At 22.7% G+C, this 14405-nt stretch overlaps 5 protein-coding genes across 5 annotated transcripts in view; 4 read left to right on the forward strand and 1 right to left on the reverse strand.

The window, feature by feature from the left end:
- The window catches only part of LOC102671392 (protein farnesyltransferase subunit beta), a 9499-nt gene extending 3243 nt beyond the window's left edge, over positions 1-6256 (reverse strand). Inside the window, exons 1-2 of the mRNA XM_031511496.1 lie at positions 6074-6256; positions 792-870 (exon numbers count right to left, since the gene is read on the reverse strand). Coding sequence (XP_031367356.1) covers positions 792-870; positions 6074-6090 — 96 coding nt within the window. The 5' untranslated portion in view covers positions 6091-6256. The remainder of the gene's footprint in view (positions 1-791; positions 871-6073) is intronic.
- Positions 2341-5028, forward strand: LOC102676847 (glucose dehydrogenase [FAD, quinone]-like). Its single transcript, XM_006608180.2, has 11 exons — positions 2341-2561; positions 2685-2884; positions 2955-3066; positions 3136-3270; positions 3344-3459; positions 3559-3726; positions 3799-3952; positions 4012-4172; positions 4249-4426; positions 4521-4725; positions 4806-5028. Exons 1-11 carry the CDS (start codon positions 2417-2419, stop codon positions 4996-4998), a joined length of 1767 nt encoding a protein of 588 aa, XP_006608243.1. The 5' UTR covers positions 2341-2416; the 3' UTR covers positions 4999-5028.
- A 936-nt stretch (positions 6257-7192) lies between the features above and the next one.
- On the forward strand, positions 7193-10312 carry LOC102676585 (origin recognition complex subunit 1). The gene is made up of 5 exons (XM_006608178.2): positions 7193-8850; positions 8910-9183; positions 9259-9524; positions 9586-9869; positions 9972-10312. Exons 1-5 carry the CDS (start codon positions 7340-7342, stop codon positions 10136-10138), a joined length of 2502 nt encoding a protein of 833 aa, XP_006608241.1. The 5' UTR covers positions 7193-7339; the 3' UTR covers positions 10139-10312.
- Positions 10313-10494: 182 nt separating this feature from the next.
- Positions 10495-11322, forward strand: LOC102676450. The gene is made up of 2 exons (XM_006608177.2): positions 10495-10818; positions 10937-11322. Exons 1-2 carry the CDS (start codon positions 10578-10580, stop codon positions 11278-11280), a joined length of 585 nt encoding a protein of 194 aa, XP_006608240.1. The 5' UTR covers positions 10495-10577; the 3' UTR covers positions 11281-11322.
- A 129-nt stretch (positions 11323-11451) lies between these two features.
- On the forward strand, positions 11452-12319 carry LOC102676307 (guanine nucleotide exchange factor MSS4 homolog). The gene is made up of 2 exons (XM_006608176.2): positions 11452-11781; positions 12049-12319. The coding sequence occupies exons 1-2, from the start codon at positions 11656-11658 to the stop codon at positions 12280-12282; spliced, it is 360 nt and encodes a 119-aa protein (XP_006608239.1). The 5' UTR covers positions 11452-11655; the 3' UTR covers positions 12283-12319.
- The last annotated feature ends 2086 nt before the right edge of the window (positions 12320-14405 follow it).

Consider the following 14405-nt stretch of genomic DNA (forward strand, 5'->3'; position numbering starts at 1 on the left):
TTTAAAGGAATATTCTGATATTATTTATATTTTTATAGATAGATGCATAGATCATATGATAGACAAATTACTTTTCTTAAGTAGAACTTTGTATATTTTGATATATTAATATATTGTATTTTTTTTTTATAAATTTATAAATATTAAATTATTTATATCTAAAAATTATTAGAAGATATTTAATTATATTTAATAATTTTCTAAATTAATAGTTTCTCAATTTATATAGTTTTAATTAAATATCAAAACTGTTTTATGAATGCATAAATTTTGTAGAATAAATATAGATAAAAGGAATAAATAATAAGAAAAAGAGTTATAATAAAAATTATGAAATCAGTGTTATTTAAAAAATATTATAAATAAAACAAAATATATATATATATAAATATACATATAATGTATAAAGAAACAAATTGCAAAAAAAGAATAGAAACAAAGGAAGAATTAACTGTCCACGCCATCTCTTTTGAGTAAATATTTCTTCAAAATAAATTTACGAGATGACATTGATTTCTAATTCTTACTTTATTTTGTTTTGTTTATTTTTGAAAAGATATCTTTGATATTCAAAAGATAAGCATTAAGAAAGCATTAAAAATCAATTTTTACTTATTTTAGTTTTTTTCCTACTATTTACTTCCTGCCATCCTTGCCTATTTTGTTTATATGTTTATAGCATTATATATTTACAACATTCTAGAAATAGTATTGATTCTACTATTTTTATTTTATCTTTGTCCTTCTCATTATTTGCTTTCCTTATATTTGTTTTTCGGCTATATAATTACAATATATCTTGGATGATAATCTCGCAAAATATAGTATATCCTGATATGGAATATCCTGTCTTGAATAACTTTCAAATTTCTGTAACACAAAAATAAATAAATTGAATTAAGTTAAAAGTTTTATATTAAACATATTTTTATATTTTTTCACATAATTACATTAAATTGAAACTTTATTTTAGGATATCAGTAATTACAAAAATTTTTTTATATTTTCTAATATTTGAATGCAAAAATTAATTTTAGGAATAATTGATGGTGAAATTTATGTAAATGTAAAAGTTAGCATTTTTAGTGTACTATTACTTTTAAAGAAGAACACATAATTCAAGATGAGTGAATCATATCAATGTAAAGATTGGAAAATTTCTTTAGCCACACGAAATAATTTGTTTTATAATAATATTCCATATGTTCCTATACTAGTGGAAAATATTTTCAAATATCTTTCTTTAGAAGATCATGAAAAAAATGGAGTTAAAACAATACAAACTTTAGGAAAACTTATTCCAAAAACTGAAGCATATGCTATGCTTCAATCTTTAACACCTGGAAATAAATCTCAATTTTCTATTAGTTTCAAGAACTTAAATGTTAATGATATATATATTAAAGATTCGAATAATGCTTATTATGTAATATGGGTAAATGACTTTTATTTTTTACCATTATTTGTCTTTTATTTGTTCTTATTTTTATAGTACAATAAAATTATCTCATTATTTTATATTATAAAAAAATTCTTTTTTAAGCAAAAACATGATATTTTTAAAGTATATGGAACTTTGAAGATGGAAGAATCAGGAAATGTGTTGGAAGTTTCCCATTTAGTTCCAGTATATGATATTGAGGGTACATGTAATGTAATGACATTATTAATGACAATTGCACGTACAGAATACCGTCAGTAAGTAGAAAGAAGCAAACTTGGAAAGAAAGCAATTTTTCTTTAATTTTAAATAATAATTTTTATTTTTTTTTATTAGATATTATCGTACCAAAGAACAAAATAATAAGTTACAAGAACAATGGCTTAAAATGGGAAAGGAAAACAAAAGACTTACAAAAAAAATTCCATGAGAAATATTATTCCAAAATTATTTACAGATACATGCAAATGTATATAATTATAAAAATGTATGTATTATATTTCTTTATTATTATAAATATATATTCGAATTATTAATATTTTTAATAAAAATATCTGAAAATATATGTATCCTTGTAAAAAGTAATTTATTTGTAATATAAAAAATTTATATATAAATTATAGTTTATATATAAAATATAAAAATATATGGACAGATTGTAATTTCGATAGAAAAATGATGAAATATGTTTAATTGATATTCTAAATATCTTTGTATAATAATAATATATACATAATATCTGATTTATACTTGTAATTCTTATTGATGTTTGATTACATTACATTCCAATAACAACGAAATAAATATTAATCAATAATATATTTATGTATATTTTCGTAATTTTTTATGTTTTTATGCTTTTTTTCTAATGGTTCATTTATTTCATTTTTTCGAAATTATACATCGAAAAGTTATTATCGTATCGAAAAAAATTTTTGTTCTATTCTTAACCTTAATTTTTATTAAGCTATTACAATGTTCATGTTTCTACACTTTACAATCATCACCTTAATTGTATTTATATTTTCTAATTATCTTAATTTTATATATCTTTTTGATATTTGTAAGCAGTGGCTTTTTAATGATATTAATGATTTCCAATTATATGATTTTATCGTTGGTACGTTCATATATACATGTTAATAAATTATATGTTAATATATTTTAAGAATATAATTATATACATTTATAAAAATAAATTTGTTTGAAATATTATAAAGAATAAAAATATTCTTCTATTTAGTTGGAGCTGGTACTGCAGGTATAACTTTAACTACAAGACTAGCTGAACATGGATATAAAATATTATTACTCGAAGCTGGAGGAATTGCACCACCTTTTTTAGATATTCCACTTTTAGCTCCTCTAATTCAAAACAGTCCATATGATTGGCAATATATCACTATACCTCAACAAAATGCTTGCAAGGGTTTAAACAACAATGTATAGTAATTAATATAAATTAATAATATATGTCATGAAATAAGATGTATAATTAAGAATTCATTTATAGCAAAGCAAATGGCCAATTGGTAAACTTCTTGGTGGAACTAGTAGATTAAACTACATGCTTTATGTACGAGGACATCCTTTAGATTATAATGATTGGATTCCAGATTTTATTGGTAATTTTCAGCTTTTTGTTATTTTATATCTATAATTATTATTATATATTATTCTGAAAATATTTTAAGAACCTATCAAAAAGAAAGGTGGTTCAATGCATATAAGTGATTTAGAATGGAATAGTGGTCTTGCTGATATAATCTTAAAAGGACTGCAAGAATTAAAACAAAATATTGGCAATATTAATAATAATTTAAAAAATGGTAATTATATAACAAAAAATAAAAAAAATATAGTTTTCTGATATTTAAATATTTAAATATTCTATTGATTTAGGTTTTATGAAAGTACAATTATTTATGGAAAATGGAAAACGATGGAGTACAGATAAATTATTATATAAATCTCTAAAACATAAATTAACTATTATTACTTATGCTCATGTTGAGAAAGTATATATATTGAAAATAAATTTGAATTTATTAAATATAATTCTAATTTTTTATTATTACTTCTAATTATAATATCTTTAATTTATTAATTATTTTAAGGTATTAATGGAATCAAATAGAGCAGTAGGAGTACAATTTGTTGCATTAAATAAAAAATTTAAAGCATTCGCAAAAGAAAGTGTTATTTTGTGTGCTGGTGCAATTGGTAGTCCAAAAATATTAATGTTATCTGGTTTTGGACCAAAAAAACACTTAGAAGATTTAAAAGTAAATTTTTTTTTGAACTTTTTATACTCTATATTAACTTTTCATAATGATTTAATAATTTGTAATTTGTAGATAAATGTAATTAATGATTTACCAGTAGGTCAGCATTTGGTAGATCATGTGCTTACTGGAATTGACCTAATAATGCTTAATGTAAGCATAGGTCTCAGTATGGCTAATACTTTGAATCCTATGTCAGCATTAAATTATTTTATGTTTGGAAAAGGTAAAATTATGTTAAAAATTCGTAATTATCATTACTCATACCAGCTTGTTTTGTCTTAGGACCTTGGACATTTACAGGAGTTGAAGTTTTAGGAACATTTCACAGTTCTTTTCAAAAAAATAAATCAAGTATACCAGATTTAGAAATAATGGTAATGCCAGTTGGATTATCAAGAGATTATGGAATTGTTTTAAAAGAAACTATGGGAATTTCTGAAAAAGTACATTATAAACAAATCTAAAATAAATTTTATATATTATCTATTGACATAATTAAATATTAATTCATTTTTATAGATATACAATGAATATTTTGGTCCTAATTTATATAAAAATACAATAACAATTGCTCCAGTGTTATTACATCCTAAAAGTAAAGGAGAGATTAAATTGAGAAGTAGTAATTCTTTTGATCCACCTTTAATTGATCCAAAATATTTATCAAATGAAGATGATATTGCACTTCTTATAGATGGTATTTTACTCAACTTATCATATTATAAAATATAATATTATTATAATATATGACAGATTATTTTAGAAAATTGCAGAAATATTAAATTTTTTAGGATTGCAATTCGTTAAAAAACTTATTGAAACCAATGCCATGAAAAGTATTGGTGCATCTATTTATAAAAAACATTTTCCTGGCTGTGAAAATGAAATATTTGATAGCACAAACTATTGGAAATGTTACGTACAACATTTAACTTTAACTTCGTATCATCCGGCCGGTACATGTCGGATGGGTGATGTTGTTGATCAAACATTTAAGTAATTTATTAATTTTATATAATTTTTTATAAAGCTATTTTATTCTTTATATAAGATGTTATATAAATTATTTATTATAGGATTTATGGTACAACAAATTTATATGTAATCGATGCATCTGTATTTCCATTTTTACCAAGTGGTAATATTAATGCTGCTGTTATTATGACTGCCGAAAGGGCCTTTCATATAATTCAACAAAATACAAAATTTCGTAAAAATCGTACAAAATGTTATAAGCCATATGATTATTATCATATACCTTATGATTAATAAATGGAAATAATTCTTCTATTTAATATATATATTTTAATTTAATTTAAATGATTAAAATAAATCGAATACATTTATGTTCATATAGCAATCAAAATGAAAAAATTTTATTATATTATAGAAATTTTTTTTAAAAATAAAAACGCAAGATTACGAAAAATTTTACCTGAATTTGTATTTGATATTTTTTTAAAAATAAATAAAGAATATTTTTATCAAACTAATATTAGTAAAAATTATATTTTATTTATATTTAAATTAAGATGTATTAAGAGTAACTATGTCTAATATTTTTATAATCGCGTTTGGAATAATGAATATTCTTATGATTATTATGATGGTTACTATTTTTATGTTGTTCTCTATGATAAGGATGTACTCGTCGAGACCTTCTATCATCTTTATAAGAATAATTATCTATATGTTTCATGTATGAATCTGTATTTGATATATTCATTCCGAATGTATCTCCTTTCAAATGAGACATATCATTTCCTAATAACATTTCTTGACCTAATTGAAGCCAATGATTCAAATGAACAAAATTGTCTTGAGAGTTGTTAATTTGTGATAATGCATTTTTCCTTGGGCTCATATTAAGAGGACGATTAAATAAAGATGTACCATCAAATAATTCTAAGGCATATAATACAGAATTGATATGTTTATATGTTACAAATCCATATGTTCTTTGTTTGCCATCACGATCTTTAGGAATAGTAACTCTTTGTACTGGACCACCCTATAACATCGCAGAAAATATTTTGTAAAAAATAAAATTTTAAAATATATTTTGCAACATTAGAAGTATATCCATTTTCGTAGTCTGAAAAATAACTAAATCTCAAAACAATAATTTAAATTATATAATTATTAGAATATAATATTAAACTATTAAAAATATAAATAAAATTATATATGTTTAAACTACATATGTATGTATATAATATTAAATATAAAATTATCATATATAATTAAAATTTGAAAATTATTTTTTATTTTTCAAAATGTTGATTTTATTAAAGAGAATTGAAAAATATCTTCTCGAATATTTGTTAAATATAAATTTACAAACCTGTAAAAATAATTCATATAGAATTTCTTCTGTCACTTTTTCACTTAAATTTCCACACCAAAGAGTACGCATTTCTTCATCCATATTATTAGAATAAGATAGAAATTGTTTATTCAAAATTCTTTAAAAATAATTTTATTGATAACTAAACAAATTACGTTAAGCTGCATTCTCACTAACGAATAGTTCACGAACACTTCGTACATAGTTCGCTAACAATTTGCAAATTTTTTATAACTATTATTCAAACTTTTTGCGAACATTGTGTATAATAATTATAATAATAATTCATAAATAATTTTCGAACATTAATTTATTAATTTTTTCAGTTTTTTGAAAAGAATCAATATATTGTGTTTGATATTCTTGAAAAATCAAGATTTATAAAAAAAATATCGAATAGTTTCTACACAAAAATCTGCGAAAAATTTTATTTTATTCTAACATTGATAATTAATTATATTAATTATATTAATTAATTAATATAAAATATAATCATATTAATTAAAATATAATTAATTATATTTAAAAAATATTAGATTTAAATTATTGTTTTCATACTCAGAAAAATCATAAAATTTAAAAATAAAAAGAATTTTATTTTAAATATGAATTTATTAAGTGTTTGTGAAAAAATTGCATGATAGTTAAAATATCAATAGATGATATTCAAAAATGTTTGCCAGTAACTCTATATGAATAGTTCGCAAACAATATGCGAAATAAATATGAGAATAGATGATTTTTAAGTTATTTTTATACTATACGTGAAGAACTGATACTATTTGTGAATATTGATGAAAATGCATCTTTATAAGAATAATGAATGCATTCCAATAGTTTTTATAATTGACACTAGAGGCTTTAAAGAACATTTGTTTGATTATATCAATTATACGAAGTCAATTCAATAAACTACATTATTCATGATTAAAATTAAAGAAATAAAATTGGCGGTACATATGTACATATATGTTTATGAGTGTTTTGCTTAATGATATTTATATTTTTCTTTTCTTTTCAATAGTAAATACTAAAAAGTTATATTTATTTAAAAAAATAAATAATAAATTTATTTTATGAAAATATATATGCATAAAAAAATGTATAATATAACATGAATTATAATATATTTTCTTAATATTTTTTTATTTAATCAAGTACATATTATGATTAATTAAATATAATTTATTAATAAAAAAAATTTTATTAAAAAATATATGTAATATAATTTGTTAAAAAAAATTCAAGTAAACAACAATTAAAATGACTTCAAGATTAAATAAATGTTCTGATCATCAAATACTAACAATTCTTGATACAAAATCAAATTCTGATAATGATCAAGAATCATGTGATAATATGAATGAAACTAAATTGCAAACAAAAAAAAAATCAAATGCTCAAAATATAATAAAAATTATTTCAGATGTATCTTCAGATACAGAAAATGTGTTTCAAAATTATAAATATGCATTATCAAAGAATAATATTTTACATAAAAAAAATGTTTCTCTTAAAATTAAACTTAGAAGATCTACAGAACAAAGTTTATATAAAATTGATACAGATTCTGAATATGACAATTCTAATCTTAAATCTCAGAATAGACTTCGAAAACAAAAAAGAAGAAATTATTTAGAAAGAAAAAAGAAAAATTTAGAAGTAAAAGAATCTTATAGTGACAGCAATGATAATTCTACAAAAACTGAAACAAATGATGAAAAGGAAATGAAACATGTTGAGATTGAAAATGAACAATTAAGAAAGAATAGAAATAGAAGACCACCTTTAAAACTTTCTTATTATTATTGTGATACATTGAATCCTTCAAATCTCAAAAATAATTCTCCATCTTTAAGGCATAGAAAAAATATTAATTATAATGAGAATAAATTACTTATCAATTCTATTGTATCTAACATTAAAAATGAAAATAAACAGAAAAGAAATGAAACTTTAAATATTTCTAATGACAAACTTAATGACAAGAATTTAGAATGTTCAAATATAAAAAATAATAAACGAAATCGTATTTCTTCTACAAAAAATGAAGAAAATGAGAATAGTAATACAGATACTGAAATATTGAAAACAAAATCTTTGAAAAAATCTAATAAATTTAAAAATATAAATAAATTAAATCATACTTCAAAACAACATGATATGATAAAGAAACAAAATTCATTATCACCAACAAGTACAAACAGTACACCTGTTAAATTAATTAAACAAAAAAGGATGATATGTGAAACACCAAAAAAGATTCAATGTATTGATATTAGTAATAGTAATGATGAAGAAGAATGTTTATCTGATATGTATAAACGTATTAAAATTTCATCAGAAGTAAAAATTAAAAATTCTACTTCTTTTAAAATGGATAATCAAAAGAAGATGATTTGTAGAAATATAATAACAAATGATCAATTTGTTGATAAAAATAATAGTGATACTGAAGATGAATGTTTATCTGACATGTATAAACGTATTAAAATTTCATCTACTAAAAAAAATAATATAAAAAATGAAAAAAATATAGAATCACAACAGAAATCTCATTTAAATACTCCAAAATCTCATTCAATAAAATGTAGCAATTTAACACCATCATTAGTAAAACGGAATAATGTTCTATTAAAACCTAGTACACCATTACAGGAAGCTAGATCTAGATTACATGTTAGTGCTATACCAAAATCTTTACCCTGTAGGGAAGAAGAATTTAATAACATTTTTACTTTTCTTAGAGGAAAATTGGAGGATAAAAGTGGAGGGTATGTCAAAAATATTGCTTATTAAAAAAATTTAATTAATTAATTATAAAAATTTGTAGATGTATATATATAAGTGGAGTACCAGGTACAGGTAAAACTGCAACTGTAAATGAAGCTATTAGATGTTTACAAAAATTGATACTTAAAGGCCAATTAGATGAATTTGATTATGTTACAATTAATGGCATGAAATTAACTGAACCACGACAAGCTTATGTACAAATTTTAAAACAATTATATAATAAAACAGCTACATGGGAACAATCATATTCTATACTTGAAAAAAGATTTCATAATACTACTTCTAAAATGACATTACTTCTTGTAGATGAAGTATGATTTTTTTTTAATATTTTATATTATTTATCTATATTATCATTGTTAATTTTTAATATGTTATTATTGCAGCTTGATTTTTTGTGCACAAAAAGACAAGATGTTGTTTATAATCTATTGGATTGGCCCACAAAATCAACAGCCCAGTTAATTGTTGTCACTATAGCCAATACTATGGATTTACCTGAGAGAGTTTTAATGGGACGTGTTACATCGCGTTTAGGTCTAACACGATTAACTTTTCAACCTTATAATTATAAACAATTACAAGAAATAGTTATGTCTCGACTTAAAAATTTCGACGGTTTTAGAAGTGAAGCTGTACAACTTGTTGCACGGTATTATTGCATTGTAATAAAGTTCATTGTTTAGCAAATATTATAAAATATTTTATTCTAGAAAGGTTTCTGCTGTATCTGGAGATGCTAGACGAGCTTTAGATATATGTCGTCGTTCTATAGAAATTGCAGAATCGCGAAATGCAGAAACGATCTCTCTTCAAGATGTAACAGAAGCTGTATCCGAAATGATTGCATCTGCGAAAGTTCAAGCTATAAAACATTGCTCAAAAATGGAACAAATATTTTTGCAAGCAGTATCTTCAGAAATTATGCGAACTTCGATTGAAGAAGTATATTTTAAAGATGCATATAAGCAACTTGAATCATTGTGTTCTTTTGATGGTTTGTTTATTCATATTTTCAATAATATATCGATATGATAAGTAAAATATATAAAAATTACAAATTTGATATTTTTTATCATATATTTATTCATCTGTGCAGGTATTGAGATACCTACTGTAACAGAAGTACTTGCTATTTGCAGAAGATTGGGTTCTAGTAGATTATTAATATGTGAACACTCAAGAAACGATATATATCAAAAGATTTTATTAAACATTTCAACAGATGATATTCATTATGCAATGCAAAAATTAGATTTAAATTAAAAATAAGATAATTTTTTAAATATATATGTATGAGTGCCTGCAACTGTGATGTATATTACATGTTTTTTCAAAAGTGCCTTAGTAAGGTAATTCAATAAATTATTAATATTTTATTCAATTGATTAAATTGTAATTAATGAATTTTGGAATAAAAGTGATATTTTATTAAATAAATTTTTTTATTTAAATATTAAGTTATTATTATCATTATATGTAAAATTATATGAAATATATATTTATTTATAGATTTTTTTTATAGACGATTATCGATTATTAATGTGTGTCATCAATGTTTATATCTATATTAACGAATTATGTAATTCTAAAATTTCATTTGCGAATTATATTGTGAGTTATTAATAAGTAATAGTACATATATTCTCGATAAAAGCAGTGTTTTATTAGTCGATTTAAAGATATCTTGTTATATATTAAAATTATGGTTAATGAAAATATTGACGAACAAATTTTAACACTTCATAATGAACGAAAATGGATAGATATCATTAATTTAAATTGTAGTTTAATTAAATTAGATAAAAGCAGATTATTTTGGGTTCTACCAACTATTAATGATTTACAATGGATAAAAGAAGTAATTGATCAAAATAATATGATTGGATTAATTAGCATAGGATGCGGTTGTGGTTTATTAGAATGGTTGTTCGAGCAATATTCTGGTAAGATATTTTCATAAAATATTTTTATAACGTCTAGTCATTTATAAAAATCTAATTTTTATTGATTATTAATTAATTTTTTTTTTTAATAAAAATTAAATCTTTAATTTTGTTTAAGGTTTAAACGTGATCGGTATAGAATTAGATCGCTCATGGTGGTGTAGTAAATATTCACCACCTTTATTTTTAAAAAATATTGTTTTCATTCGTGAAGATAATATTTTTCTTTTGCCGGATAAATATGCTCTTTTATTTTGTTATTTCAATGACGCATCCGCTTTTCATAATTATATGAAAGATTATAAAGGAAATCTTATCTTCGTTATTGGACCAAAAACAGGAGAATATCGATGGACAAATCCAATGCCATTTGATAAAGCATTTAATAAGTATGGTTGGAAATTAATAGGTAAAAAAAAAATGGAACGAACAAATGATTTTATTACAGTTTACAATAAATGATTAAATTTTGTAAAAATAAAATTTTGAAGAAACATATCGACAGATTGGATTATTTATAAAAAAAATGAATTTTTTACTTTGTATTAATATTTCGTAATAAATTTCATGGAAATATTTAAAATATTTTCGGAAAAGATTTATTTCTATTTACATTTTTTATTTTTATAAAATAAATAAAATTTGACATATTGCTTTGAAGCTGTCTTCGATAAAAGAAATTTTATCGTTCGATATTCGACTATCGAATTATTATCGAGTATTTCTTGCTGCGATAACAGATTACAGTACATGTGGTATTTTTGTTTCAAGTGTCAACATTATTAATGTCAATAGTGTTTTATATTTATAAATGTCAAACATTTGAAATAGAAAGACATGTCCGCAAACAAGGATATCAATATATTAAAGGATCAAGATGAGAAAAACAAGTTAAAAGTTTATTGTACATTTTGTCCATCAAAAATGCTTAATGCTGGTGTAGCCCGGCTAGTTAATATTGAGGTAATTGTTTGTCAGTTTTAATATGAAAAATTAATATGAAATATATAAATTATATAAAAGTTATAATATTGATCAAAATTTCAATAAATATTGCATAATTGTTGTATTTATATTTTATTAGAAACCTAACCTTAAAATTTGTATACTTGTTTTTCTTCTATTTTTTAGTTTTAAGTTCTTTTTCTATTATTTTCTTATTAAATATAAAATACAACGGAGTGCAAAATATTTAATAGTTAAACTAAGCTGTGTGATATAATATTTTAGTTTAATCTACCCTATATACATCGTAAGGGAGAGGGTGAAGCTGATCAACAAGAACTGATAACCGATTATTGGTTGGTGGAGGATATGTACACATTTGAAAATATTGGTGTTTCTCATACAGTAGACAATGTAAAATATTTAGCATGTGCTGATTGTGAAAGAGGTCCAGTGGGTTGGCATGATGTATCTACAAAGAAATCGTACATTGCGCTAAGTAGAGTTAAGCACGAATAATTAAATAAAGTTATTTTTTAATTTTATATAAAAAAAATGGCCTATTTTTTTTATCTATTTATGCATTAAAAATATAGAAATAAGAAAAATCTCAAAAAATGTTTGAAGGAAATCATTTCTGAAAACTATTACTTTGCTATTTAAGTTGATAATTTAATACTTAATCACGTACGTTACAAACACAGCCGATAAATCAGATAATCAATCGTCGTTACGATATAATAATTAATAAATTACGCTTACGATTATATAGAAACAATTTATCAATAATCAATGTACTTATTATGTGTGCATTTGCGATTTTATAGTAATAATATATTGATGTTTATATCATTGCGACCATTGAACTGTAAAATTATTTTCATCTGATTATTCTTATTATGCATATTAGCATAATTATATGAGTAAGATTTATATGTATGTACATGCATCTGTACATGTAAGTAAATCAATATTTTACTTAAAAAATAATCACGATTACGTTATTAAAATTTGCATTTTCGATAGTATATTTAAGAAAATGTAAATAGTAAGCGAACTTTTTCATTCATTTTTCATTGTACAATGTAAATTTTTTACGATGAAAAAAAAGACATATATATATATATATATGTATTAATTGTTTTATAATTTTTCATAAATTCTTTTTTTTTCTTTTTTGATTTTTTCGCTTCATTATGATAACGAAGATAAAGTTTATTGCGTGTTTGTAAAACCTATATATAATAGAATCGATTGTAATTATTTATTAAATATTTCCTCTCCTACCCTCCTTTAATCCTTTATGTGAAATATATAGCAAAAATTCGTCGTGCATTCGTTTTGTAAATAAAGCTTTATGTTCTGCATTCCTCTACCTTTTTTTTTTCATATTCTTCTGTCTTTATTATCTCGCACGAGTTTTTGTTTGAATTGAAAAAATACGTAATATTGCGCACGAATAATCGATTTACGATAATTACAAATAACGATCGCAACGATGAACATCAATCGTGATATATTATATATAATAATACGCAATGACGTTAATGATATCGTTTATAACGGTAATATGATTAAATTTCCCGTTACAATAAATAAAATAACGGACGAAACAATGACAAACATAACGATATATAAATATACATTCATAGAATAATTGAGCATGTGATAAATAATAATAACGTGTCGATAAAGAATAACGGTGAAAAATATTGGGTCAACGATGCGATTATTAATAAATCCTATGCTACAAGAATTTTTTTCTTTTCGAAATTGCATTATACAATAATACTCGAATATATCAATTTGTTAATCCTAGTTAACACTCATTATACTCGTTTAATATCGGTTTCTTTGTCTCTTCTTCAATCTTGAATTACGTTCCTTTTTTTTCCTCCGTACACGTTTTATGTACGTGGATACTTTTTTCGGTAGGTAACTATCTACATATTCTAATGTTCGCAAATCAATCGATCAAGCGATCACCGATCGTGTATCGTTACGCAGAATTTGTATTATTTACGATAGGTTTTTTTTTTTCGTTCTCCTTCTTTTTCTTTATGATAGATGCGATGAAAAGGTAGAAAAAATAACAAGACTAGAATCGGATAGACTAGAGAATCGAACAAATACACACGTGGACGTTTAAAAGTTATAAAAGTCCGACGGTCGTCGCTGCTTAAAGTTAAATTAATCCTCAGAGTTATGACCACATTTACTAGATATTTCGGATAATTATTTTGACATAGATATTGAATTTATACTCTTTTGTCTCTTTTCATCCTATCCCTTCCCATAAAAAATCACCATCATTTTGAATCATCATTTTCCCATTATATCATTTTCTTTTCCAAAATTGTTCATCATATGATTACCACGATAACGTTCCACGATATTTCAATGGCACTCTGAATTACTTTATCTCTCGTTTTCTCTTCCCTTAGACGAGAAGGAATAATAAGCGTAATCAAATACATTATTTTAAACGAAACAAAAATGATAACTTCGAAAGACACGAGTTGAGTGAAATCACATATTGGTTACCACAAATTGGTAACGATAAAGACATTCAAATTTTACAGAAAAGAAAAGAATTGTTTCCTGCGTTTTTTTTTTCCTTTTTTTTTTTTTTTTTTTTTTTT

Source organism: Apis dorsata, unplaced genomic scaffold, assembly GCF_000469605.1.
Source record: "Apis dorsata unplaced genomic scaffold, Apis dorsata 1.3 scaffold_29, whole genome shotgun sequence".
NCBI classification, from domain to species: domain Eukaryota; kingdom Metazoa; phylum Arthropoda; class Insecta; order Hymenoptera; family Apidae; genus Apis; species Apis dorsata.

Bases quoted from the DNA above. Each gene is read 5' to 3' on its own strand.
- LOC102676307 (XM_006608176.2), top strand. From the start codon at position 11,656: ATGTCCGCAAACAAGGATATCAATATATTAAAGGATCAAGATGAGAAA. The intron at 11,782-12,048 runs GTAATTGTTTGT...ATAATATTTTAG, and splicing joins CCCGGCTAGTTAATATTGAG to TTTAATCTACCCTATATACA.
- LOC102676847 (XM_006608180.2), top strand. From the start codon at position 2,417: ATGTTCATGTTTCTACACTTTACAATCATCACCTTAATTGTATTTATA. The intron at 3,460-3,558 runs GTATATATATTG...AATTATTTTAAG, and splicing joins CTTATGCTCATGTTGAGAAA to GTATTAATGGAATCAAATAG. The intron at 3,953-4,011 runs GTAAAATTATGT...GTTTTGTCTTAG, and splicing joins TTATTTTATGTTTGGAAAAG to GACCTTGGACATTTACAGGA.
- LOC102676585 (XM_006608178.2), top strand. From the start codon at position 7,340: ATGACTTCAAGATTAAATAAATGTTCTGATCATCAAATACTAACAATT. The intron at 9,525-9,585 runs GTATTATTGCAT...ATTTTATTCTAG, and splicing joins GCTGTACAACTTGTTGCACG to AAAGGTTTCTGCTGTATCTG. The intron at 9,870-9,971 runs GTTTGTTTATTC...TCATCTGTGCAG, and splicing joins ATCATTGTGTTCTTTTGATG to GTATTGAGATACCTACTGTA.
- LOC102676450 (XM_006608177.2), top strand. From the start codon at position 10,578: ATGGTTAATGAAAATATTGACGAACAAATTTTAACACTTCATAATGAA. The intron at 10,819-10,936 runs GTAAGATATTTT...ATTTTGTTTAAG, and splicing joins GTTGTTCGAGCAATATTCTG to GTTTAAACGTGATCGGTATA.